Source organism: Lycorma delicatula, chromosome 9 (assembly GCF_047948215.1).
Source record: "Lycorma delicatula isolate Av1 chromosome 9, ASM4794821v1, whole genome shotgun sequence".
NCBI lineage: Eukaryota > Metazoa > Arthropoda > Insecta > Hemiptera > Fulgoridae > Lycorma > Lycorma delicatula.
In genome coordinates, this window is record NC_134463.1 from 115,526,719 (window position 1) to 115,553,975 (window position 27,257).

The 27,257-nt window shown below is 29.1% G+C and overlaps 1 protein-coding gene across 1 annotated transcript in view; it reads left to right on the forward strand.

Annotated features, from left to right (window-relative positions):
* The first annotated feature begins 2,834 nt into the window (after positions 1-2,834).
* The window catches only part of LOC142330016 (D-ribitol-5-phosphate cytidylyltransferase-like), a 49,589-nt gene continuing 25,166 nt past the window's right edge, over positions 2,835-27,257 (forward strand). Inside the window, exons 1-4 of the mRNA XM_075375021.1 lie at positions 2,835-3,137; positions 9,727-9,940; positions 16,658-16,902; positions 19,810-19,960. Of these exons, the coding sequence (XP_075231136.1) occupies positions 3,045-3,137; positions 9,727-9,940; positions 16,658-16,902; positions 19,810-19,960 (703 nt within the window). The 5' untranslated portion in view covers positions 2,835-3,044. The remainder of the gene's footprint in view (positions 3,138-9,726; positions 9,941-16,657; positions 16,903-19,809; positions 19,961-27,257) is intronic.

Genomic DNA, 27,257 nt, shown 5'->3' on the forward strand with positions numbered 1-27,257 from the left:
TAAATCATCTTTAGTACAAATCGAACCTAGCTTTCTCTGGGAGTAATGATATTCATTATATATCCAATCCCTGTGGTAAAACAAAAATAATATGTTTCTTGCAAAGTTGAATATCATCTGCATTTCAACAGACTGATATGTAGCCATTTATATTTGGCTTTATGAAGGAAGTAAGAAGAAACCACTTAACTAATAATGTTGGCATGGAAGGCTTGTTATAAAAAAGATGGCTGTCATTTTTTTAGAGTTACTCATGCTTATGTCAGGTGAGACTACAATCATTACCGGTTATGGCAGTCAAAATAAATTATCAGTGCTTCCTCATATTCTACAGAAAGATCTAATAATAATTAATCCAAAAATGTTTTTTTTTAGATGGGTCAAATGTATCTTTCATTTCAAAAGAGTACTTTTGAAGTACAGGAGCAGGATGCATTGATGATATACTTTCATACAAAACCTATGAATATTTTTATATAGTTACTTAAAATATTTTTTTAACTACTTGTAAACCATTTTGATTAATTAGTAACTTTTTGTGAAATAATAAAGTAATATTTAAAATACATATAAATAATAAATAGTACTCTCACATTATCTACATAGCAAATTTTTTATGTTCTACATAAAATCCATTATATTTAAAAATATGTATCTTTAATGAAATTAGCTGAAATTAACTTGCAATTTTGATATTTTTAATTTTTATTTAAAAATAAAAGAAAGTAAATGTAACTGTTGCTTAGTAATACTGAATATCATTATAGTTATAGTACATTTAAGTCTTAAAAATTAACTACATTATATATATATATATATATATATATATATATATATATATGTATGTGTGTGTGTGTAATATTAAATTAAATTTAAACTAACAAAATATAGTAGATAAATTAAACTTACCATAATATTCATTCCATATTAATCCTGCATTTCTTTTGTGGGATACCGCATCCTTAATTTGTATTTAATTCTTTAATTACATTAAAATAAATTGTTTTTATAATTTGTGAATTTTTAATTTGTCAAAAATAATTTTTTTTATAAATTTTGAAGTAATTATGGATGAATATGCAAATTCTGCTGTCCAGTACTGGAATGATGTAATATTTAAAATGTTGTATTCTCCATTTAAATGTTCTAATTTCATTTCTGCCAGCCCTTTTTAAATTAAATTTAATATTAAATTTTTTTAGCACAGTGATCAGTATGTTAATGAAATATTTGAATTTTCAAAAAAAAAAAGATACATAATACTCTCTAATACCCTCATACCTAAGGAGATTCCTAACCTTTCAAAAACACACATCATTATTATTAATGCCTCTTAAAACTCCACTGAAGAAGGAACAGCACAATTAGTTATGAAAAAACTAATGTAATTATTTTTACTGAAGTTCTTTTCATAACTAACTCCACACAATTTTGAAAGTTATTCATTGATGTTTTTTTAATGTTACTAGGTTTTGTCATGCTGATCGATGAAAATAAATAAATGAAAAAATCATACTGTAAGTTAGTTATAGATGAAAATAAATTGGTATGACTGTGGAATGCTATCAAATGAAGTTAAGTCCTAAACAAGACATATAACTCCATTTGAAATTCAATCCAATTTTCTACATTATAGTATAAATTTACTCTGTAACCAAGAAAAAAATCATTTATTTCAGTCTAAAAAATGTTATTGATTTGAAGTTGATGATAATAACAATGAAAACACAAAATTATAACATTAATTTTTTGCCATAATTCTTTTATTTGTCAACCAATTTTAAAAAATAAAATGTCATTTTGTTCAAAATAAAAGGCTTACTATTTTAGTAATACATAAATTTTGATAAAATTAATATTTATGGAGATATAACGGATTGATAAATAAACATGACTGCTGTTTCATAATGTTTGAAAGTATTTAAGTCCTGATTTTTTTTAATTTCAAAACTTTATTACCAAGATATTAATGTGATTCCTCTATCCAAACTTGAGATATAAATTTTTATATAAAAATAACAAAATTGCAGACAGGGGGAGAACTAAGGAGAAATCGCCATTTTTCCTAAGAATATTTTTTGTTTAGTTTTACAAGTAGAATCTGAAAATGTTTATCCAACCCACACCATTTTAGAAACACTATATATTCATACAAACATTAAAACCAGTCATATTTTAAGGACCCTATTAACTGATAACTGTTAACAAACTAATTGTTGATTTCAGTCTATACATAATAATAATATCAAATGACTTTCTTCAAGATAACTAGATTTTTACGTTCTTATCTTGCTGTTCCAAAATATCAAGAAAAGAAAATAACTTTTACTTACAGTAATTTAAATGTAAAATAAGTATAAAAATGAAATGTATTCTGAGAAAGAAATGTGATTCAATTTTATTATAGGTTAGATAATTTAGCTTGAAGCTGCATGTTAAAAGGTATTTAACAAAGTAAAGAATTGACTATAAATAATAAAATGTAACCTAAACACAATACAATAGTATTTGACTGTATTAAATATAGTATAAATAAAAGTGTATTGCTGAATTCAATCATTTGTTTTTAATCATAATCTCATTAAATTTAATATTTAAAAAAAAGTTCTCTGAAAATTTGTGAATTCAAATTAGGTGGACAGAAACAATTATTATTTCTGTTTAATTATTATTGTATCCAAACACTGTTTGGATACAAAAAAAAAATCAGTTAATAATAAGCGTACTTCAAATATCAGCCGATACAATATATCGAAATTTCGTTTAACATATGTACCATCAATCTATCGAAACTAAAAAAAACTATCGTTTCTGATCGTTTATTGTAATTGCACTCGAATAGGTTAGAATTTTAAATGTCAAAGTTCCTTCAGTTTGGATCAATGTTGACTGTGTCAGTGGTGCTTGTTTTATCATTGATATTTAACAGAACTTATGACACTCGTTGCTTTATACACAAATTGATGCTCAATTCTTACACCTTTGGTAATATTGACTCAGCTTTTAGTTTAATGCGTTAGTTTTTTAATATTTTTTTGTAAGACATGATAAGCTTCGGCGTGGGTGTTGTTATTCCAGCTGCAGGTTCGGGTGAAAGATTTGGTGGTAGTACACCAAAACAATACTACAAAATATTGGTAAGAATTTCCTCTTAAACTGCTGTTTATTTTGTATAGACCATAAGGCACAACTACCTCCAAAACCGGTAGTTATTTCTTTTCTGATGCCTTTTTTTGTTTTCTTCTTGAAAAGAACGGGATAGTAATATCATTACGATAATCGTGAATGATATGCAAGTGTGTGGTAAAAATACCATTGGTATTTATTTGTTTTGTGGCATAGAACACAGTCTGTATAGATTGTAGCTTAGTTGATCACAGGTTCGATTACTTTTATAGTTTTTTTTACATCATTCATTTCTCATTATTTCAGTAAAAAAAAAAACAAAAACAGAATAAAGTAAATTTTCTTCTCTGCTAAATAAAAAGTGCAGTTTGTAATATTTATTTTTAGAATAGTTTTGTTTAAATGACAAGATCACTATTTCTCATTTTTCAGAGCCCTAAGATTAGTGTTGTTAATTTAATTTTTTTAATATAATAATTGGCTCCCTTTTCACTAATGTTTCTTGCCTTTTACTTTCCCAAATACCAAATGGAGGTTTATCATATTATTTGAAAGGTTCTAGAAGCCTACTTCAACTTGTTTACTACTTTTTTCAGTATACTGATATTTTATGTCATTGAGAATGAATGAAGTAACATCTGCTGTTTACCTACTTGAGTGTTTTTAAAATATCAGTTAAGTACATCAGTAAAGTGTGTGTTTTTAGAAATTTAATGAAAAAATATTCTGTTATTTATTTAATTATGAGTAATAAATGTTTGAACAAATTTTATATGGATAATCGTTTAAATTCTTTAAAAAATAATTTTATTCTTAAAAATAACATTTTAAGATGACCACCATTTCAATTTAAGATAGCTTTTATTAAATAAATCATTTATTTTAATTGGTACATAATAATACATTACACTTATTATGCCAGGAATGTGTAGATATACTACTACACTGATAAAAAACAGGAACTGTTCCAGCATTTGCCTGGTTGGATTGGGGGAAACAATCGTAAAACCTTCATCAGATCAACATCACAAAACACACAATTAATTATGAAATGAAAAGTAGATATGGTAAAAATCCATTGAACTATTTATAACACAAAAATTGAAATAATATTGAGGTAAATACATGAAAATACTAATTAAAATAAATACAAAATAAATCACATTTCAGAATGCTGTAATGAAAATTATTTGAACACTTTTCATTTATACCTTGAATGGAGAAGAAAATTCAAAATGAAAAAAAAATGTTTTCCATTAATAGTATTTAAAAGTTCATCAACACTAATATTGTTTCTGTAAAAATAATTTTTTAATTTAATTTTAGATAAAGTGATGGGAACTTTTTTTAATAATACAGTAATTTATTAAAAATCGCAATGAAAACATAAGGTGCTTTCTTATAAACCAATTTCCTGTGTTGATTTAAATGAAAGCATTTTTTTTTGTCCGGTTTGATAGATATACCTTTTTTTAAGAGTGTCTACTTTTTTTAATAGAGATTGTACATTCATAAATATAAATATAAGAATAAGTTAACATTTTTCATTTTCTATATGATCCCTACTTATACGCACTAAACAGTTATCTGATAGCCCATTTTTGTTTCCTGACTTTTTGAGGGAGCCCCAAGAGACTAAATTACACTTCAAATGAATGTATGTAAGATAATAATAATTATATAATAACGATGACCTTTACTGTTTTATTAAAACACTAAGTTAGTTCCATCATCTTACTTATAGTTGGATTTGATTTCAATTCCTGAATTCTGTTGAATGCTAGTGCTGTGAATGTTCAGGTTTTCAAATTTCTTCAGAGGTAGAAACCATGTGCTGAAATGTTAGTTTACTCCGTTGGTCACATGACATCTTCATTTTTCCATAACATTGTCACATGACAATTTTTCCATAACTGCCATATAAATATGGTGTGTGTATCACTATCTTGTTGAAAAAAAATTCCATATGTACTAGCTAGTGAGCAAGTTCAGGAACTAAAAAGTGAATTTACAAGTGAATGTAACACACTTCTGTGGTTAATAAACCTATCTCTATCATTTATAGACAGCCAAAGCATGTAGCTATATTTATTTAATCAATCATTGCCCTTGCAAATATAGAGAAAACCCTCTTTAGTTTTTCACCTTTAGGATGATAGGGATGGGGGAAATAATAGATTAGAGAATTTATAAGCATAATATATATATATATATATATATATATATAGTTGAACATTTGAAAAAGCAGAGATGTTATTAAGGTAATTCTTGGAGAAAACATAAAATTACTGTGTAACTATTTTTATACTCTTACAAAAGGAGGAAAGTCATTGTGTAGCCTAGATATGTTTTTGTTTCAACTGAAAAATGCTAAACACAAATGTTTAGTTAATATTTTCTTTACAGCCTTAAATAAATACAAAATTAAAAAAAAAAATTATATCTATTATTTAAATAGAAGAGGGTTTTTGTTTGGGATAAACAAAAAAAAGTACTTGATTATGATTAGTCAAACTTTTACCCATGATGTTTCTTGGCATATCTGAAAAGTTTTTTATATACATGTAATTTCTACCAAAAGATATATATATATATATATATATATATATATAATATGTAGTAGTGGAGATTTGCCGAAAGATATATATATATATATATATATATATAATATGTAGTAGTGGAGATTTGCCGGTTGAAGCACAAACTTTAATGAATAGTGAACTGTGAGTCTATATTACCTCGTGAACTGGGTTTGAAGTGAATGATTTGAATCAATCGAATGAATAATATTACAAAAATAATAAAATAAAATTTACATTAAATAGAATAATATTAAATTTAAAAAAAAATTGTTAACAATAATGGTGTTCCCGTAGGGACTGCGTTGGAGTGCTGTTTTGGGAGGTGCAATGGGGTATTATAATATCTCTGCAAACAATCGTCCGATTATTAAAATTCAAACGGGATATTCGGTAATAGGTTGAAGGGTACCTTTTGTATGCATGAGATACACTCTCGATCAAACAGATCACGGTTATTCGTAAATGTTACCAAAAACTGTAGAATTATTTATTAGAACGTGTAAATTTTAAATTAACCGTTATGGTGTTGCATTTCTCAATCGAGCCGCTAGGTGGTGAATCGCTAAATTCTCACGCCCCTTTCTTGCATCGAGCCGTTCCCAAAATTTTTTCAATAGAGTTCTTATTCAAATTGTAGACAACATATCGTGAGTGAATCATAACTCCAAGCAAAAACTACTTTCATAAAGATAAATTTATGAAAGTTGTTATACATGTTCTTCTTACGGGGTAACTACATAATAAGAAAGGTTTTTTGAAATTCCGAATTTCAAGGTATAAAATGGAGTAACAATGAAATTTACTGTTTTTTTCTCGGTAACAAATAAAGATATCAGCTTAATTTTATTGTGTGTGTATTTCATGTGAATATCTAAAAACCAATTCTAGATTTTTTTGAAATTCCGAATTTCAAGGGTTAAAATGGATTTTTGATTTTATTTTTGAAACCCTGTTTTTTTTTATTTCTCAGTAACAGATCAAGAAATCAACCTGATTTTTTGGTGAGCATTATCTTCATGTGAATAAGCCAATTTCTAGATTTTTTAAATTTGACCTTGAAAGTAGATGAAGAAAATTTTGAACAATTAATTTAAAATTTCTCCATTTCCGAATGTACTGAGTGAGATATTAAGTAGATTTGGGCTTGCAAATATTCTTCAGATAAATATTTAAAAACCATTTCGGTTTTTTTTTATTCCGATTTTTTTAACGGGTGGGTAGGTGTACGGGGCTCCGTGGCTCAATCAACACAGCCACTGCTATCGTTACTGTACGTGCGAGTGGAAGCACCTGCCTACGGTTAATTGACTAAAAAACATAAAATAAAAAGATTATATGGTTACTTGCTACCGAGGGCGGAACTGCGACGAGGAGCTAGTTTTATAAATATCTTAAAAAACCTAAATATATAAGAACACTAGCAAACAAAAAAAAAAGTTTATAAATGTTTTGCATTTCATTGTTTTCTTTTGCAAAGAAGAGCTCCTTTACTTTTGTTCTGGTCAGCCAGCAAATTTGACTCATGTTATTTTGTTTTTTCTTATTTTTCATAAAAAATGATGCTTTTCATCATCTTTACAACATTTTCAATTAATATTCACCCTCTTCCTTTGTAATTTCTTAAAAAAATATTATTTATTTTAACATAAGAAACAATTAAATTTATGATTCAATATCCAATTTGTATAGCAATATTTTGCCCATCCTGTTTAGTCTGTGCAACATATTTTTCATTTCCAAAATATATTATAGTTATTATATATAAATAGTATTTTTAATTGTAAAATTCTTTTATCTGCATTTAGTTTACACAAAATATTAGATTCTTAAGAAATTTTTTTTTGTATTGTATTAAATTTTCAATAATATTTTAATCCATTGTTCTAATCAAACAAAATGAGTATAGTTTAAAAAAATGGGCTGCAGATATTCAGATGCTTTATTTAGCTCTGTAAAAATTGGTCTTACCATATTAATTTATAAAATTGTCAGGTTAGGTTTAAATTTCATTAAAAAAAGTTTTATAACTTTTTACTGCAAAAGTCACATCTTGGTGTTATACCTGATAAATTTCTTATTATTATACTAGCATTGTATATACCGTCACATCTGGAGTAATGAGATGTTTATTTAAATACAGTAAGTATGTTATTGAGTATTTATTTAAGTGCTGAGTTTTTCAGTAAAGATTTTAAGTTATGTTCTTTCTACTTGAATGTAATTATCATAATTTTACTTTAGGTTATTCAAATTTCTATGTTTGAATGTTAAATGAATTATATACAAAATATAGTATTACTAATACTATAAATTAGATTATTATTATTTTATTTATTTACAAATAACTATTACTTACATATCTATATAGGTGGTATTTAATAAAAGCCACCTTTAAGTGATAAAAAAATATCACTGAATATTAGCGTAACTCGGTAAACTTACTTGTATTCATGTGCAGTTGAAAATTATTTATTTTTTATAATTAAATTAGAAGTAGAGGACAAACATTAATTTCTTACATTCAGTTGTATATACTCTCTAGATTAAATATAATATATTTTAAATGTATTTTCTCTCATGTATAGTTTGGAATATTTAGTATTATCCTACTTCTAATTTTTACACGGATTTGAATACTAGATCATGGATACCGGTGTTCTTTGGTGGATGGGTTTCAATTAACCACACTTCTTAGGAATGGTTGAACTGAGACTACAAGACTACACTCATACATATCATCCTCGTTCATCCTCTGAAGTATTATCGGAACAGTAATTACCGGAGGCTAAACAGGAAAAAGAAAAAAGAAAGTATTATCCTACTTCATAGCTTTGTGGTTTTGTTACAGATAGGAAGAAAACTGAGTGTACTTCATGTAATATCTTTTTAAAATCCTTTTTGTAAATAAATGAAGTCTTCTTTTAACACTGTACAAATGTAATAATGTTATTTTAAAAAAATACAAGTTTAAAAATATAAGATGCATGTTTGCAGTGCTTTTAGATCATTAATATTACACAAAACTATTTATCCATAACAATTTATAAAAATTAACTGTTCAAAATAAATATGAAATTATATGGAAATATTATGAACTTTATTCATCCTAAATATAATAAATAATTATCTAAATCCTACATTCTTAAATCAGCTGAAAAAGTAGTTGATATATCAATCTATGCAAATAATTAGTGTGGTATTTCAGTGATTATTGAAACAGGTACTGGTTCAGTTAATTATACCATAACAGAATAGAAATTACATTATAAAAAATATAATATTAATAAGATTTTTAATATATAAAAAGCTTTGTCAAAATATTTTACAATTAAAATGGTAGTTTTTCATTGTATGAACTTATTAAAATATATGCCACTTAGTAAATTGTTGCACCCACGTTCTCCACTTATTACAGAGCAGATCAATGTTTATCTATTTTGATAAATGTTCAGTACGTTTTGTCATATAAAGAATAAACAATATTTTAGTTGCAACTTTTTTTGTTGAAAATTTTTAATGTAGAACAATTATGTTAAACTATCCAACTTAGAAAAAAACCTGGAAAATATTACAGTAATAATAACATTTTTATATCTCTGATACAATGTCTCAAGAACAACTTACTGAAACAACTTCACAGTTTTTATAAAAAATAATCAGTCTGCTTTTTTTTGCATACTTCAATATCAAACCCTTTTTATCATTTATTTTATTTTTTAAATTAATAGGTGCACAGAGGCACAAGGCTAATGAACTTAATCAAATTAACTGCTAAATTTCAGCAATCTACTACATTACACATCATCTTTTGAACTTCCACTATAATCAAGAGTGGGAAAAATCTGATTATATCACCAAAAAATTCAGGTTTATGGAGGTAAGTAATAATAAAAATGTAATGTTGTTTTGAAGTTATTAAATTATTATGACAAGAGTAGTACAATATCATTCACTTGTAGAAAAGAATTAAATATAATTTGACATACATGAAATAATTATTCCTTTTTTGTCATTTCAGGGAAAACCATTGTTTCTTTATGCTGTTGATAGATTTGCTAGTTTTCCATGGGTTAAAAAGATTGCATTAGTTGTTGATAATATTGATAAAGTTAATGCAATACTTCAAGAAACTGGTTTTTCTCATATTCAAAAAATAAAACTTGTTAAAGGTGAAAGTACTCGTCATCGATCTATACGTGCTGGATTACAAGAGCTGGAAAAGTTATCTATAGGTAAATATTTTTATACAATATTTGTTTTTCTAAAGACAGTCTTTTCAATACCCATATCCCTCTGTATGAATATATATTGTATATATAATCCAACCTGATCCACCTAAGTACAGAAATTAAAAAGGAAATAAATAACACTTACCTTATTTTTAAATAACCTTTACAGTAGCGCTTTTGTGGCAACCCACATCTTCAGTTGTAATTTTTGTATTTTAGAAAATTTATATCAAACTAGATATTAAACTTAAAAGCCAGTTGAAATATACTGGGTGAGCAACATAAAACCGAACCCATAATGTAACTGTTGCAGAATCGGTAGGTTATGTTGGAATGAAATTTTATGAATGATACGGGTAAATTAAATAAGAAAACATTAAAAAGTAATTTAAATGTTGCATTTATTTAACGTATTGTTACAAAAGATGTTCAAAATGACCACCCTGGATGTCGGTGCACTTTTGTGCTTGACTGATCATATTGAGTCGTATCATCGTAATATTATGTTATTGAGTCATATGATCATATTGATTTCTTGTTGAATGTTCATCTTCAGTTCATCAATACTGTACTCTCTCCTTCAAGTACTCCCAAAGGAAAAAATGCAAGTAGACAACTCTGGCCAACTCGCTGGAGTTCGCTGTCCTCAGCTGACAGCCCATTCATTTGTGAATGCTGCATGAACGCGATTAAGTGAAACGTTTGATGTGTGACACATTGCTTCATCTTGTTGAAAGAACCTGTATTCTTTTTTATTATCAGTTAATTGCACATAGAATTCTTTGAAATCTTGTCAGAAGATGACATCTTTCATACTGGCAGTAATTTTCCGTTTAATATTGGCATTGGCCTGAGGAGTCCTAACGGAAGGTTGCCTATTTCGTTTTGCATTTGAAACTGAACCTGTTGTACGCCATTTTTAACTAAATCATGTATACTACTCCTCGCTGGGATACAGGCATTCAGAAATTTTTCTACAAATACTTGATGTGATTCTTCAAACGATCCAGAATGAATATAGGCCTCAACTATAGCTATCTTCTACTGGATTGAATAAGACATTATACACAAACATAATTACACTCACAATACTGCACTGCAACAAAACATATACTGCACTGACAAGTAACCACCTGACAAACAGCAGCAACCTCCAGTCTTGGCTAGCCAATCTTATAGTACTGTATGGATTTAAATTAAATTGGATTTTTGCACTATCATTATTTTTAACTGAAAAGTACTGCAGCCGTTTTTTTTTTTTTTTTTTTTTTTTCATAGCCGTTATAAGTGTGTCATCTTTACATTCTGTTTTTTGTAAGTTGATCAAGTTGAATTTCCTCTTATATTTATATATATAATATTTCTCCAAAATGTCTAAATTATTATTTATATTGTATTTTTTAATTTCCAATATATCCAAATTGGTTTGAATGTCAGAAATAAAATGTTTATTGTTAATGAGCTGGTCAGCAACATTAGGTAAACCCTATTTTCCATTTTTATGATGTCTAATATGTTCAAGATATCTAGTTTTAAAAGATCTTCTAGTTTTACCCGTATAAATGTGGTCACAGTTATTACATTTTATTTTATAAATTCCACACAAATTGTATAAATTATATGAATCAGTATGATTACTGTTTTTTAAATGTGTTATTTTACGGTTATTTGTTTGGTATGCAGGTTTAAATTTACTTTTATTATAAACCGTAGTTATATTTTCAACAATGTTATCAGTATATAAATATTTTAAAGATACATTGTCAATTTTCTGTGTATCATTTTTTGGTATTAGAGATGTAGTATTGCTAATTTTTGAAATTTGTTTTTCTATATATTATCAGTTACATTGTTATAGAACCATTATGTATAGCAATTTGTTTTATAATATCTATTTATTTGTTTAATTTATTTTTATTATATTGCGTGTAATTAATCACCCTGTTAATCATGTTTGTATATGTATTAATTTTGTGTGACCAAGGATGATTTGAATATATGTGTATTGTAATTTTATTAGTTGTGGGTTTCCTCTATACTAGCATTATAGATTGATTATTTATATTAATTTCAAATGTAAATTTCAAACCATTATGATATGAATTGAGTTTATTCAAAATTATTAGATGTTCATTGTATATAACTGGATTATAAACAATAAAAAATCATAAAATACTTAGGATAAAAATTAATTTTGATTATAATTATAATATAAAGAAGGATTTGAAATTGTAAATAAATTAAAAGACTTAACAATTGGAAAAAAGACTAGGATAGTTAGCTACGATATTGTTAACATGTATCCTAGCATACCCATAGACAAAACAATTCACATAATAAAAAACAAATTAATATGCAATCACAAAGACCCTTTGTTTGTTGATAATATTATTATTGTTATTAGTAATGTATGCCAACAAAACTACTTTATATTTGCTGACAAATATTACAGTCAGGAAAATACCATACCAATGGATTTTCCTTTGTCAGCCATCATATCTAAAATTTATTTACAGGATTTTGAAAAAGTAGTGATCACACTGATTCATATAACTTTTACAATTTGTGTGGAATTTATAAAATAAAATATAATGACTGTGATCACATTTATATAGGTAAAACTAGAAGATCTTTTAAAACCAGATATCTTGAACATATTAGACGTTATAAAAATGGAAAATTGGGTTTACCACCTCATTAACAATAAACATTCTATTTCTGATATTCAAACCAATTTGGAAATATTGAAAATAAGAAATATAAATAATAATAAAAGTTTAGAGTTTAGACATTTTGGAGAAATATTTTATATATATATATATATATATATATAAGAGGAAATTCAGCTTGATCAACTTGCAAACAGAATGTGAAGATGACACACATATAAGAGCTACAGTACTTATTCAGTTAAAAATAATGATAGTGTATAAATTCAATGTAATTTAAATCCATATAGTACTATAACACTGGCTAGCAAAACACACAGTATATTTTGTCCTATTTATTTGTTCTTTTTAATTTCCATATATTTTTAAAGCGTTTTAAATTGTGTTTTTAAAAAAAAAATGTTATATTTTAATTCTTAATTTAAACAAGCAATTATTTATAACTTTCATTGACTTTAAAAAGGCATATGATTGTATTCATAGACCAACTTTTCTAGAGATTCTCCGAAATTGTTGGCTTCACCCAAAATTGGTGAAAATGATAGAATTAACATTAACAAACACACAGCCCAAGGTTAAATTTAGAGGGGAGATATCTGAACCCTTCCCGATAAAAACCGGATTGAGACAAGGCGATTGACTTTACCCACTGCTATTCAATATTATACTGGACTACGTAATTAAAATTTGGCAAAAGGAAAATCCTGTTAAAACAATAATAGGAAAAGGTAAAAATCCAATAAAAACTAATATATTAGAATTTGGTGATGATTTGGCTTGAATAGCAATAAATATGGAAGCGGTTAAAAAACGAATCACCAGCCTAGAAAAAATTTCCCAAAGGATTGGCCTGAAAATCTCTTATGAAAAGACAGAAATAATGGCCATGGATTTCCTCTGTATAAGCAAAATCAAAGTTAACGATAAAGAGATAAAAATAGTTGAACAATTTAAATTCTTAGGTGAATCATTCATTGTAGCTTGAAAAAAAACAAACATGGCAAAACAGAATAACTAAAATTAAAAGAGCACAAAGTCTAACGTGGCAAACACAATAAAAAATATCTCTCAATAAAATCCAAAATTCACCATTATAACACAGTAGTTCTTCCGGTGGTGCTTTATGCTTGTGAGACTATCTTTCAGATTAAGAATGAAAGTAAAATGGACCCATTACTTAAAACAAAAAGGCGAATTTTCAGAACTTGTTTAAATAAAATTTATGAAAAGGATGAGTCTGGCGAATTGCCATAAATAAAACAGTCTACAAACAAGTCGACCCGATTCTCAGTACAATGAAAAACGAAGGATTTCCTATTTTTTTCAATGTATTAAGAATTCTTGAGAACCAAATTCTAAAACAACTGGCCACAAGGAATATTAACAAAAAAACCTGTGGAAAATATGTTGGAGAAATCCAGGGACTTCAAGAAATTGACTTAAGGGTTGAGGACGCCTATGATAAAATGAAAATTAACTGTGCACTTCAAAACAACATATTCAACATTAAAAAATTAGAAAGGCATAACAAAGTGGATGTCACAGACGAGATCAGGAAGCAACAATTCAATAGAATGAAGAAATACTGGGAAAATTGAAAGGCCAGACTAATATAGAAATTCAAGAGGAAGTGAAATATGGATGACTAAAGTGGTCCAATGTGGCCTCAAAAAAAAGAAAAAGAAGAAATTTCATATATTATCAAAAAATTTATATATATTTTAATTGTCTTTGAGTTTAATATGTAGTTTGAAATAAATTTTAAAAAAAATACAACTGAAGATGTTGGTTGCCACAAAAGCGCTATTGTAAAGATAATGAAAAATAAGGTTCATCTTATTTACTTTTTAATTTCTGTACTTAGGTGAATCAAGTTGGATTATATATTTTTTTTTTGTCTTCAGTCATTTGACTGGTTTGATGCAGCTCTCCAAGATTCCCTATCTAGTGCTAGTCGTTTCATTTCAGTATATCCTCTACATCCTACATCCCTAACAATTTGTTTTACATATTGTAAAAAACGTGGCCTGCCTACACAATTTTTCCCTTCTACCTGTCCTTCCAATATTAAAGCGACTATTCCAGGATGCCTTAGTATGTGGCCTATAAGTATGTCTCTTCTTTTAACTATAGATTATATATACAATATTTGTTTTATGCATGTATTTTTTGTTACTGAGCTGCATACAACATCTGTTCAATAAGTATCTAATTTTTTTTTTAGAAAGTATTTGAATTCAAACAGAAAAGTTCAGCATAAATGTTGCTAGAATAAATACATGACCTTTTATGGCTTTCTAATGTGAATTAGTTGCTGTCATAAAGTGTGTGCTTTTTCATCATGTACTCATTACATTTGTACTTTGTGTGGAATTATGGAACAGATTAAACAGTGTTACTAAATTAAGTTTTCCAAAAAGCTTGGGGATACCCAAAGTAAAACAATCTGTAACATTTAGTATGTTTTTAGAGATTGGGAACACTTTGGGAGTTTACACAGATTAAGGAATTGTACAACCTGTTTAAAAATGAATTTGTTATAGCGATCAGTAAACCAGTAGGCTGTCAATGAACTGAATCCTGGATATCATTTGCAGAGTATGTACATTTGATCATAAAAGCACTATCCAAGGATTTGCTATAAAAACAATTGTGATACAAAATAATTGGAACAATTGTGATTGTTCCAATCACAATTGTTAATACCCAATTGTATGATTGATAATACCCAATTGTATTGATTGGGTATTGTTAATACCCAATCTCCTGTTAAAATTGTAACAGTTTTTACAAAACAATCTCCTGTTAAAATTGTAACAGTTTTTTCAAAACAATTTTAACAGGAGATTTGAGCATGCACAGTTACCACAAAATTTGTACCAAAGCTTTCATAAAAATAGTAATACTTCCATCATTTTGTTACAAAGGACATTCTGGAATCACGAGTGTTGATCCTGACTTCATGAAGATAATCATAACTGGTAGTGAAATTCAAATGTGTAGGTATAATTCTTAAACTATGGCTGTCATTAGGGTGGAGATCTATCATTCCGGAGGTCAAAGAAAGCAAGAAAGTTTGTAAGAAAGTCATTGTGATATTCAGTTTTTTTTACTGCTATGAAGTTGTGCATCATACATATGTACCAGAAGGTGAAATTGTTAACAAATGTATTATTAAAAAGTTCATGATATGGTGTTATCTTCATGATGTGGTTCAGCAAGCCTGGACATGTGGTGATAGTATCAAGACAATCACCCTTCCAGTCTTTGTACGTAATCCAGGATTTCTTTGCAAGCCTGGAATACCTCAGATTAACAGACACCTTAGTTTCCAGAAATGAGCCTTTCTAATTTTTCATTGTTCCACAAGCTGGAGGTGCCTACTAATGTAACAAGGGTTCTAATTTGAGAGCTAAGAGGACATTAAGAAGAATACGACATCTTTTATCAGAGGACATTAAGAAGAATTTGACATATCCTGTCACTTGTCATCAGCTGATTATTGCTAACTATGTCAAAAGAGGATTCCAGAAATGTTTCTAGCAATAGAAGATTACTGATTTAAATGGGTGGAATCACAAGACTAATTGGAATTGGAAATAAAAAAAAAATAAAAAATTGGAGATAAATAGGTAAGCTATTTTTCTTCAATGTTTATAGTCTGACAGATATTTTCTGAACAGACCTCTTTTAAAGTGTAACATGAGAAAAAGTTTAAATAATTTACTATTTTAATAAAATTAACAAGTTTTTGATGTTCTTAGCCTCAGAAAAATAATACTTGAAAAAACATTGATATTTTATATACATGCATATGTACTGCATTTTATGTATGTTCACATAATTGTGTTAGGTATATTTAATTATTTTTATATTTTTTCTATAATTCGTATTCAGAAACTTGGATCTGGCAAAATTATTCAAATTAAATAGGCCTCTACTGTAGACATAATTTTTGGATATCAGTCTAAAAGTTTCCACGTTTTTTAATGTAAATAAAAACTAAATTTTTAAATATTATGATAGGTAATTTGTTTTCTTTTAATGTTAGAAGATCTTAAAGTGGTTGTAGTGCATGATGGAGTTCGACCACTCATACCTACATCATTAGTAATACAGTTATGTGATGCTGCTAATGTCCATGGAGCTGCTGGAGCAGTTCGTCCGTTAATATCAACTGTATTGAGTACATCAGCTGATCAATTTTTGGATGCTAGTTTAGATAGATCAACCCATGTAGCAAGTGAAACTCCTCAAGCGTTTCAGTTTTCTGTTTTAACATCTGCTTATTGTAAGGTAAATGCGTTATTCTTTTTACAGTCATTTTTAACTTATTTATCTTTTTATAAATGTACCTAGTTAGATGAATTTATATTAATGCTAGTACTGTTCAGTTAGTTCAACTGTAGTTTATAATAAAGACAGCATTATGGATGTAAGAATAAAATTTGTTCAAATTAACAGGCTCCATTTTTACTTGTTCTAGAAGTAAAGGAAGTATTGTGATCGTGAAAAATTTCAGATTTCAATGGAAATATCCATTTTGACTAGTTCCAGCGTGATGTCTGTACATACATAGTATCTCCCATAAATCAAAAACAATTAGCCATGAGATGTTGAGATTTTGGATTTAGGACTGTTGTAACATTTAGTTGTGCACCTCCCCTTTTTATTGCAATCGACTGGAGCAGAAGTGTCCAAAAAAGCCCAAAATCCAAAAAATTTTGTTTTTGGACTTTTTCTTAACTGCATTAATAAGCCGCCATTGACAGCTTTTTAGCGATAAATCATAAGTGGTACTTATTTCATTGATTCCAGAATTCTAGCCAAATTAAATTTTAATTAATGAAATATTTGGATCTTACAAGGGAAGGCACGTCAGTTTGAATCTGACTTCATCTCCTTTTTTTTTTAACTTTTTTTTTTTAGGTAAATATATTGATTTATTAATAATTAATAATAAGAATAAAGAAAAAATGTCAGAAGTTATTAATGAAATAAAATCGTATGTACTTTTCATTTAAAAAAAAAATGTCTATATGTAATTCAATAGGTATTTAAGGAAGTCATGTGGTGCCTACATCAGATTTTTGTTTTATCTAAAAAGTGGTAACCGATAATAAAGAAACAATGTATACTTTACTTTAAAACAAATATAAGGTTTTCTAAAACAAAAGATTTAATGTTCTTTGATAACGTTATTTTTTTGTTGTAAATTATGTGTTTGGTTTTATTTATTTTTTCACACTCATGTCAGGTTTTACCAAATAAAAGATTGTTTTCACCCTCACTAATACAACTATGAATTGTTCAAAGCCTTGGCAACAGTGGTGAGTGACTGCAGCTCATGGTTTTAAAACTGTTAAAGGTTCTTATATACTATAGCCGGAATATAAAATAAGTTCGGAGGTTAAAAGAAAAATTATCTAAATAAGTTTTTACTTAGATCAATAAGGAACTTTTTTTTTTAATCTAGATGACCCAGGTGTACTATACCTTCACAACTATTCATGATTGTGGTTAACAAATAATGAGTATTATGTAAACAAGATATCACATTTCACAGATTGTTTCACTGCTTAGACTCTATAGTTACCACACCCTGTATGAGGTTATCACATATAACAACTGTTTCACATTATATGCGATTTATTATTGGTTGTACTTATAATTTGTTAGTCAAGGTACATTTATGTTTCTGATTATTAGTTAGTCATGGCCTTTAATAAAAATATTAATGCTATATAATTGGAAAAACTAAGTTGAATTACAACCCGTTCACAAGTTGAATAAGAGGTGGTAAGAATTAATTCATAATAATGGTAACATATTTCGTTTTTCAAAGTTTTTTTCATGTACAGAATTGAGTAACTGTCTCCAGTTTCTTTTAAATTGCCCATTTTTTTATAACAGTTAGTCATGCAATAAAAATCTTAACATCACAACAAAAATGTTCTAACATCATTTATTTTTATATTATAAACTAGTATTTTACTTTTTATTTTTAGGCTCCTCCTGTATTTTTCTTTCAGTTACAATAGCTGATGGCAGTAGCGGCGGTGATGTTGGTGATGATGTGTTTATTAATGTTCTGTTGTGGAGAAAAATTGTTTCAGTATTTATCTAGGTTATGGAAGTTATAACTTTGCAAAGGAGGTGGAGTCTCAGAGCCTTTCTTTACAAGCTATGCTTGCTGGTGAAACATGCCGTATTAAAGTTATGAAATTGGTGGCTAATTCCTTTATCTCTCAGAAATACAAACTGATTGCTGCATTACCCAGATAAAAGTATTTTAAATAAAATTAACATACTTTTGGCGTGCACTAACAGTTATCAATAAACCACTAACATGTATAATTTATTAAAATTATTGGAATATAATTATTAAATCTATTAAATTTTATAATTAGATTGTAGTAAATATTTTTGTAAGTTGTACTGAGCATTTTCTTTAATTGTTCCTATTTTTTTTTTTTTAATTTTCTAATTAAACAACGTAAATTTAACAAATAATATGTCTACAATAAGATGAAGAATCTACATAAGATTTCAATTTATCTCATCCCCTTTTATAAATTACAATGATGATGTTATTTATTGGTTTTCAAATGTATTTATTTAAAACTCAGGAACCACTCAGCCAATATTAATTATTTTACTATAATATTTATTGAACTTTAAGGAAGGTTTTAGGTTGAAAATTAACTTATTCAGATAATTGCACTACTAGTGAGCATTAAATTTTAAACTGAAAGTAGTCATACTTTAGTCTCATTCTTTATATAGTTATATAAAGAATATAACTTAAAATAGTTATATTTTGAGCCTCTATTATGATCTTCTAATAGAAAAAGCTGTGTTAAATAGCTTTGTAAGTAGACTGAAATTGAATTTAAACATATTTTCTTGCTGGTGTCTTTTGCATTTTGAGCAAGTAATGGGTATTATGCCCTCATTTTAATAAAACTGTTTTTTGTAATGTGCAAATTGAAAATGCATTGTAGCATAAATTGGTAGGTAGGTAATCTCCTTTGTGTATAATAATGATGACTAATTTTTTTAAGCATGTAATTTATTATTAAATCATTGTTTTATCCAAAAATCCACCAGATGTATATACTCTGTTTTCATTGTTTTGGTGGAGTAATGTTCATAATATTTATGGTTTATCTCACATGGATTTTGTTTATGCTTTTAATTTAGTGTACTCAAGATGAGTTGGATCATGGCACAGAATGTCTTCAGCTGGTTCTGAGACATATGGGTATTCGTGCTAAGCTGATAACTGGCCCAGAAGATTTATGGAAAATAACATTGAAAAAGGATTTATATACTGCTGTTTCTTGCATTAGAGGTAACTCTTAGTAATTTATTTATTCAGTAGTGCAATTACTGTCGTATAGAATTATTTTCCTTTTTTACAGTAAAATGTGAACAATGAATATATTGTGTGCCAATCGTTTACATTTTCAAAAGAATATTTTGGTATTGTCTTTGTTTCTCATAGGAATAGATGTATTCAAATGGAATGTGAATACAGCAGATCTCTTCTTCCTGTTGGTAAAGCTCCTGGAAAAGAAGATGATGCCCTGTATTACACCTAAGTTAGCAGTGTTTTTATGTTGTGAAATGCGGCCATTTTTGTGTATTTTGCTTTACTAGTGTAAAGAGAAAATGTTTAAAGTTTATTGTCTATTAAATACACATCAAGTAAGCACAAACTTTGCCCTCACCACCGGTTCTGTGACAATATAGACCTTGAAGTACTGATGCAATGAGTTAACCCAATATGATGTCGGGTGTGGCCTTGAAGCAAACTTCTGTTTTTTAAATTAAAAAAAAAATAACAGATTTCACATTTTGGGTTATAATAACAGTAGCTGTTGATCTACATCTTTGGTAAAATTATATATGTTGGAAATAGATCCTTACGTTTATTTGTAAGTTTATTACTACATAAATTTATCCTAAATATATTTTAGAATTACCTTCTTGGTTTCTGACATATTTTAGTAAACTGGTTAAAAGTATAATAAGTATTAATAATAATTGTTTTAAAAAAAATATGTAGCAGTTCATCTGTATAGCAATTTGCTACATCAATTTTTGTTGACATTCTAAGAAACAATTTGAATAGTTTACCCATTTTTTTATCTGCAAATGCACATTTTTCTATTTTTGTGTAATAATCTTTAACAAAAATAATAATTTTACAATTTTACCACGTATTATTATTATTATTATTATTATTATTATTATTATTACTGTTTTGGCAACAGTGTGTCAAATTTATCATTAGTCAGGAGGTCATTTAAAGTGGCCACCATTGACTGTCTGTATTTAGTCTGTTCCTTTCTCATATTTAGTATGATGTTTGATGTTGCTGCTTATTAACCAACAGCCTCACTAATTTTTTAGTCAGCAGGGAAGGATTGCTGACTGGCTGCATAAATTTTGTTCATGAGCCATGTTTGGAAGGATGAAGCAACATGCTCAGTATGTTGCTTAAATTTTAAAAAAAACATATATGTGATTTTGTGTTGAATTGGTTTTGGCTTTTATTTTACTACCATGTTGAGAATCAACAAGTAATAATCCACAGTAGTGGGATGACAACCGTATAAAAAGGTTCATTATTTCTAAAATCTACATTGGCATACGCTGGGTTCTCTCTTCTTTATTGTGATATTATTTCTGGAAATTATACAGAAAAAATCATTGTTTTTATTGATAATTTATTTAAACATTGATAAATTAATCATTCTATGAATGGTAAGTGAGACTGACTTATGTAATATAATACTTGTAATTCAGTATTAAGTAGAACTTAATTATTATTGAACATGAAAGACTGTGAAGATTTTAAGGAAATATCATGAACTGTAATAATGTCATAAGATAACACGTTTCAATCAGTTAAATATAGGTATTTAGAGACTAACTTTCTAGATCCACAACTTGGTTGGACAGTGAAGCATTTGGGCACAATCATTGCCTTTGTTTAAAGATGTAATAAATTAGAACCTTTTTTTTGCAAGTTATCTAATTAGTAATTATTATATGCATGAAATCATAAAATAATTGCATTAGAATGACTGTTTAACATGTAAAAGTTGTAACAGAACGACACAATTCAGCTTATTTCTAAAAACATAACTGGTGCAAATGAAAGCCTATAGAAAATTATATAAACTGATTAAATAGTCAAAAACAGAAAAACTTTACAGTTATTACTGCATGTAATTGTGATTTTTTTTTTACCCAAAAAATTCTGTAGATCAGAATTTTATTTTTCAAGATCATATATTTGTATGAAATTATTATTTTTAAATACAGAATTTTTTAAATACAGAACAGGGTAAAAAATACAACAACGTGGAAATTTGTTCACTCATTATCTACGACATTTTATGTCTAAAATGAAATTAATCAATCATGACACAGGAATCAAATCTAAATCAGTTGTAGTAGGTCAGCTATAATTTGTTCCTGTGTTACAGATGCATTTCAGTTCATTTGTAAAATATAACCTGTCAAATATAATAATGTCTATTATGCCTCTTGAAAATGAAACAAGGTAATACTTACGTAAATATCTGAATAGCAGTGTTGTAAAATATGAGTATGGTAGCACTTTTTAAACAATCTACATTTGACATCTAGGGGTAGTACAATAACATTGTTTCTACAATTCTGTTGGTTACTTTTGTGAGCAGAAGGAAATTGGCATGAAATCATTATTTGATGTGAAAACTGAAAATAACATTTAACAAACTGTACAATTTTTGTGGTAATTTGAAACTAATGAATATAAGAAACAACCAGCTTACATACACCAACCACTTTATGCTAGTCTACTAGTGGAAATGTATGCAAATCTTGTACCATGAATGCAACATAATCTGTATAAAGTCAAGCATGGTAATAAACTACAGTCCAACTGTAAGCCTTTATGGAAGTATTAATGCCGAGTATGAAATAAGAAATTGTGGATAATTGGTGGTCAAGATTAAGATGCAAATTGCATAACTCTTTATCATTTATTTGGTTGTATTGATGTAAAATCTTTATTAAATCATTGTTTTAGTATGGTGTCTATAATTAATCAATCCATGAAATATTATTTCATACTTAACCAAATTTGTATAAATTGTATTTCAGTACATTTGTAAAAATTTGTGTGGAATATAATGACTATTGAATTTGAAAGATAATGATAATTTGCTGGAAAAAGTTTAAAGAAATTTCAGAAACTAATACATTCATAAAAAATTACACTTTTCAGCGAGCAGGTTGAGAAGTGTGATTTCCATCTGAAAATCGTACTGGTGTAGACTTAGGCCACCATTTATATTGATATCAGCGAGCTACACTACCAGCATCTTCTCGAACAGCTTCGTGAAGTTATTGTTCAAACAAAGCGGTCAGTATGCAGAAGGGAAATTGGTAGGGCTTCCTTCCTTTCTGATCAGCACCATCGCCAACATCTTCCAATCCACTGGATGCACTTGTTCTTCAGGATATAGTTGAGCATATCTAAGACCTTATGGGGTCATGTCAACCACAATCCTTACCACCTCAACTGGAAAACCATCAGGTCCACGACTTTCCTGGTCTTCATTTTCTGGGTAACAGTAAGTAGCTCCTCCAAAGAGAATCGAGGGATGTTGTCAGTGGATAATCTCCTCCTTTCTAGTTTCACTACCTTCTGGTAAGAGTACAGCTACACAACTTTGCAGCTGACCATCAGTAAGGACTGGTAGCCACTGCCTGAATTTCTTTGTAAAGATCAGGTATCCATGACCCCAGACATCTCTGTTGATCACTCTACACAGCTGCCTCCAACAGTCCCTCTTGGACTTTACAGTAGCCAACTTATACCTTCTACTGGACTTGATGAAACAAACTCACTAGTTCACTCTCTGATCGACATCCATCCCACGGTTTAGTCTCTGAAACTGCCTTCATATCGACCAGCCAGCATTTCTCAATTTGGCAAGTTAAGCCATACACCAATAAAACCCACTTAACCTGGGTTGGTCTCCTGACGAACACTGCTGCAGTTTCAAAAACCTCCATGACCGCCTCTACTAGGATGCCCAGCTTATCTCATCCTCCCTGTTTAACCTGGCCGTGATTAATTCCTGGAATGTAATGCAACCACCTAAGGATACCGGCACCCAGTCATCACTGCTGCCCACCTAGAACGTAGCATCCACCTCGAAAAAGAGATGTGGTGATTGATTAGTGATCATATCTGAGAACCCCTAAAAACCGATCCTCCCAGTATGACCAGCACTGACGAGAGTCAGATCAATCCACAAACGGCCATCATTCTCTCAGATGTAGGAAGGCAGGTGTTGTTCAGACAACCATCCCATCTGCAATCATCAAATTATTCAACACGAAACCACCTGGTCCTGTCAACCGGACTGCTCCAAGCCATAAACTTCACATTAAAATCACCAGCGATCTTGATCATATGGCCCCGAAACCTCCTGATCTTAGCAATCAGATTGTCGATGAACAAATCTAACTCAGTGGTACAGACATTGGAAAGCGGTAGCAGCTGAAGAAAACCAACTGCCCTACCCAAACAAAGCCCTCACCACCACAACTACTATGTAGCAACAGTATACCCCCCGCCGTAACTATACAGATGGTAGCATCTTTCCATCCTTCCATGCATCGTTAAGCCAATCCCTGCATTTTTAAACCGGGTCTGCATTTTTCCTGGTGGCCAAGTCCCAATAAGTGTCTATTGATATGTAGCTCCAGTTGCAATTAATCTGTAGGATCTTCATTTCCTATGCTTGCTACCTGATTGTGCCCCTGTGCAGTGGGACACAGCTGTCTCCTATGGCCTGCTTTGCCACAATTGAGTCCACAGCGGTCAGGATCATAACACGTAGTCACAACATTTCCTGACGCCCACTACCTAAAACAATGCTCCTCCTCTTCCTCACTTACGACAACCTGGCAGAGGACCCAGTTAATCCGAATTCTAGAGAGGTGGTGTTACCAAATTCCCTCCTCCAAAATAAAAAAGAACCAACAAGTTGAAAAGTAAAAACAGTTGTAGGACTTTCCCGTCCCACACTTTTTTCTGATGAATGGCTTACACACAGATGCACATGCAACTTTATTTAAAGCATTTATCATTTTATTTAAATATAATATTTTTTATTTATTTAATTCAATGATTCTAACTAAAACACATGCGTATACTGTATCTTATTTGTGCAGGTGTAGTGGTACTAGTGGTCACTTTAAATACTTATTATTCATTTATTTAATTCTACCACTCACCTGTGACGTCACAACATAACAGACAACTACAGCAGTTGTACGTCAGTAATGCACTAGCACTCCTTGCGGTGAGAGGAGGTACTTTTGTCACAGTGTACCCATTTAGTCACCAGTTTATTTAGAGCATTTTTTGGTGTGGAGTGTGATTTTGCAAAAATTTCTTTTTGTAATTATTATTATATTTTAATTGTTAACAAATACGCCTAAGAAAAATAAGACCATAATTAGGTGAAATCTCAAGATGCTGAGGGTGCTCAAGATGCTCTACAGCCTCACCCCTTTATTAGTTGAAAATTTAGTGACATCAATGCCCCATATATAGAAGTAATCTGACAAAGTTTGGTCAAAATTGGTCAAGTAGTTCTGGAGGTATAAGGTGATTTAGAGATCAAAACTGAACATACAGGCGTACATACAAACATCCAGAAAATTTCCATCTGGTTTTTGGGTTTTTTGGGCTCCTTAGGTATCAAAACATCAAGATCCAGTGAAAACCATATGCCCAAATTGGACCAATTACAGTTGTTTACGCCATTGCGTAAAGTTGCGTTATTTTCTATGAATTCAAAGCTAGGGTTGAGTCTTGTTTGTTGCAGGCTTGGTAAATTTATTACTCTGTTTCATATTGGGCTTGTCATATTTGTATCTGTTTGTTTATCTTTGTTTGGTTTATCGTATCCGTTATCAAGTCCTGGTGTCAGTCAGACGCCAGGACTGATAACGTCCTGGTGTCTGATTAAGATTCTGTCATCTTAATAGTGACCGCGTGTTCTTTTCTCGTATTATTTATTGCTGCCCTCATACACACCCTTTTTCTTTCGCTCCCATACTAATACATGCACACATCTCTAGTTTTTTTACACACACTCTCTCCTGTCCACTGCCTACGTTTGGTTTCCCCCTCTTTTCATTCACGCCATCTTTTCGGCAGAGTAGATCAGACATTCACCATATGCAGTTGACTGTGACTTTCTCTCTCAAACTTTGTGATAATTACTTTCATCGTATTCATACTTATAAATGTCGTGGTCATTCTCTCTTGCTCTTCTCATCAGCTTTAGTGAATTTTGCAGATTTCTATGTTTTTGTCTAGCCTCGTTTCTTCAATAAGTTCAATTTCAAGTTCAGTATATCACGTCTCTGATGAAAGTGTTTCATTTACTACAAACCAGCCAATTCTATCGACGCCGAATCTTCTCCAGCTGCTTACTACAATTTTATCGATGCAGAATTTCTCCAAACTCATTGCTACAAATCTGAGACGCCACGTCCTGCTCAACCTCTAAACCACGTTTCACCTCTGTATTCTTGATACGCCATTACAGACTACGCCTAGGATTAACTGTATGTATTCATATGTACTTGCATTCACGAATTCATCCTTTGCTAATTTTCATGTGTGATACAGGCAAGTTCAAATTATTCATTATTATTTATATTAACTGGTTATGTTATCATTGTTCATGTGTAGCACATTTTATGTGTTATTAAATGCCAACTATCGTTCTTATCAAATCTACTTGTAATTTAAACTACTTCAGAATTATAAAACATATGTGCGATATATTTCATCTATTATTATTGATAACTTTAATTATATTTCGGATTGTTCATCAAAGGTTTGTGTTCAAACGTCAGTTACTCAGAGTAAATTATCTTTACTTGAAATGTTTATTGCAATTAACTCTATCATTTAATCTAATTTAACTTGTTAATCGCTGAGATTAATTCTTATCTACTCATGAACTGTATTCATATTACTTCTCTTAAATTAACCTAAAGAAAATTACTGCTGATGTGAAGTTATGTTTTTGGACTTCTTTGTAATTTTATATTTTCAAGAAAGCTTACTACTAAAATGAACTCTATTATATGTTTACTTATTTCAATTTGATTATTGTAATTAACTCTTTTTGTACTAGAATATTATTGTGGCCTTTTTTCTACATTAAACTAGAATTACATGTTTTAATTATTGAATGCTAAGTTTGATGTTCATAAATTAGAAAAGCCCAGTGCCAATTATAAGATTTACTGTAATTTATTTTTAAGTTAATGACATTTGTTCATTGCTAATTTTTCAATATTACAGCATATGTCAGTAATCCAATAGTTTTCCAGTCATACTGTGTTTATTGATGTTATGTTTTTCTAAGTATATAATTGTAAATAAGGTGTTTTATGTTATCTTGTTTTCAGGCTTTGTTAAATTGTAGATTTCAAAATGTGTATTTGAAAAATGTATATTCATGTATTTTCTCATTTAATATCATTGTTCATATGTTGATTCAGCTGATATTTCTTATATAGAATTAAGTTATGTTTATTTCATAATTTTCATT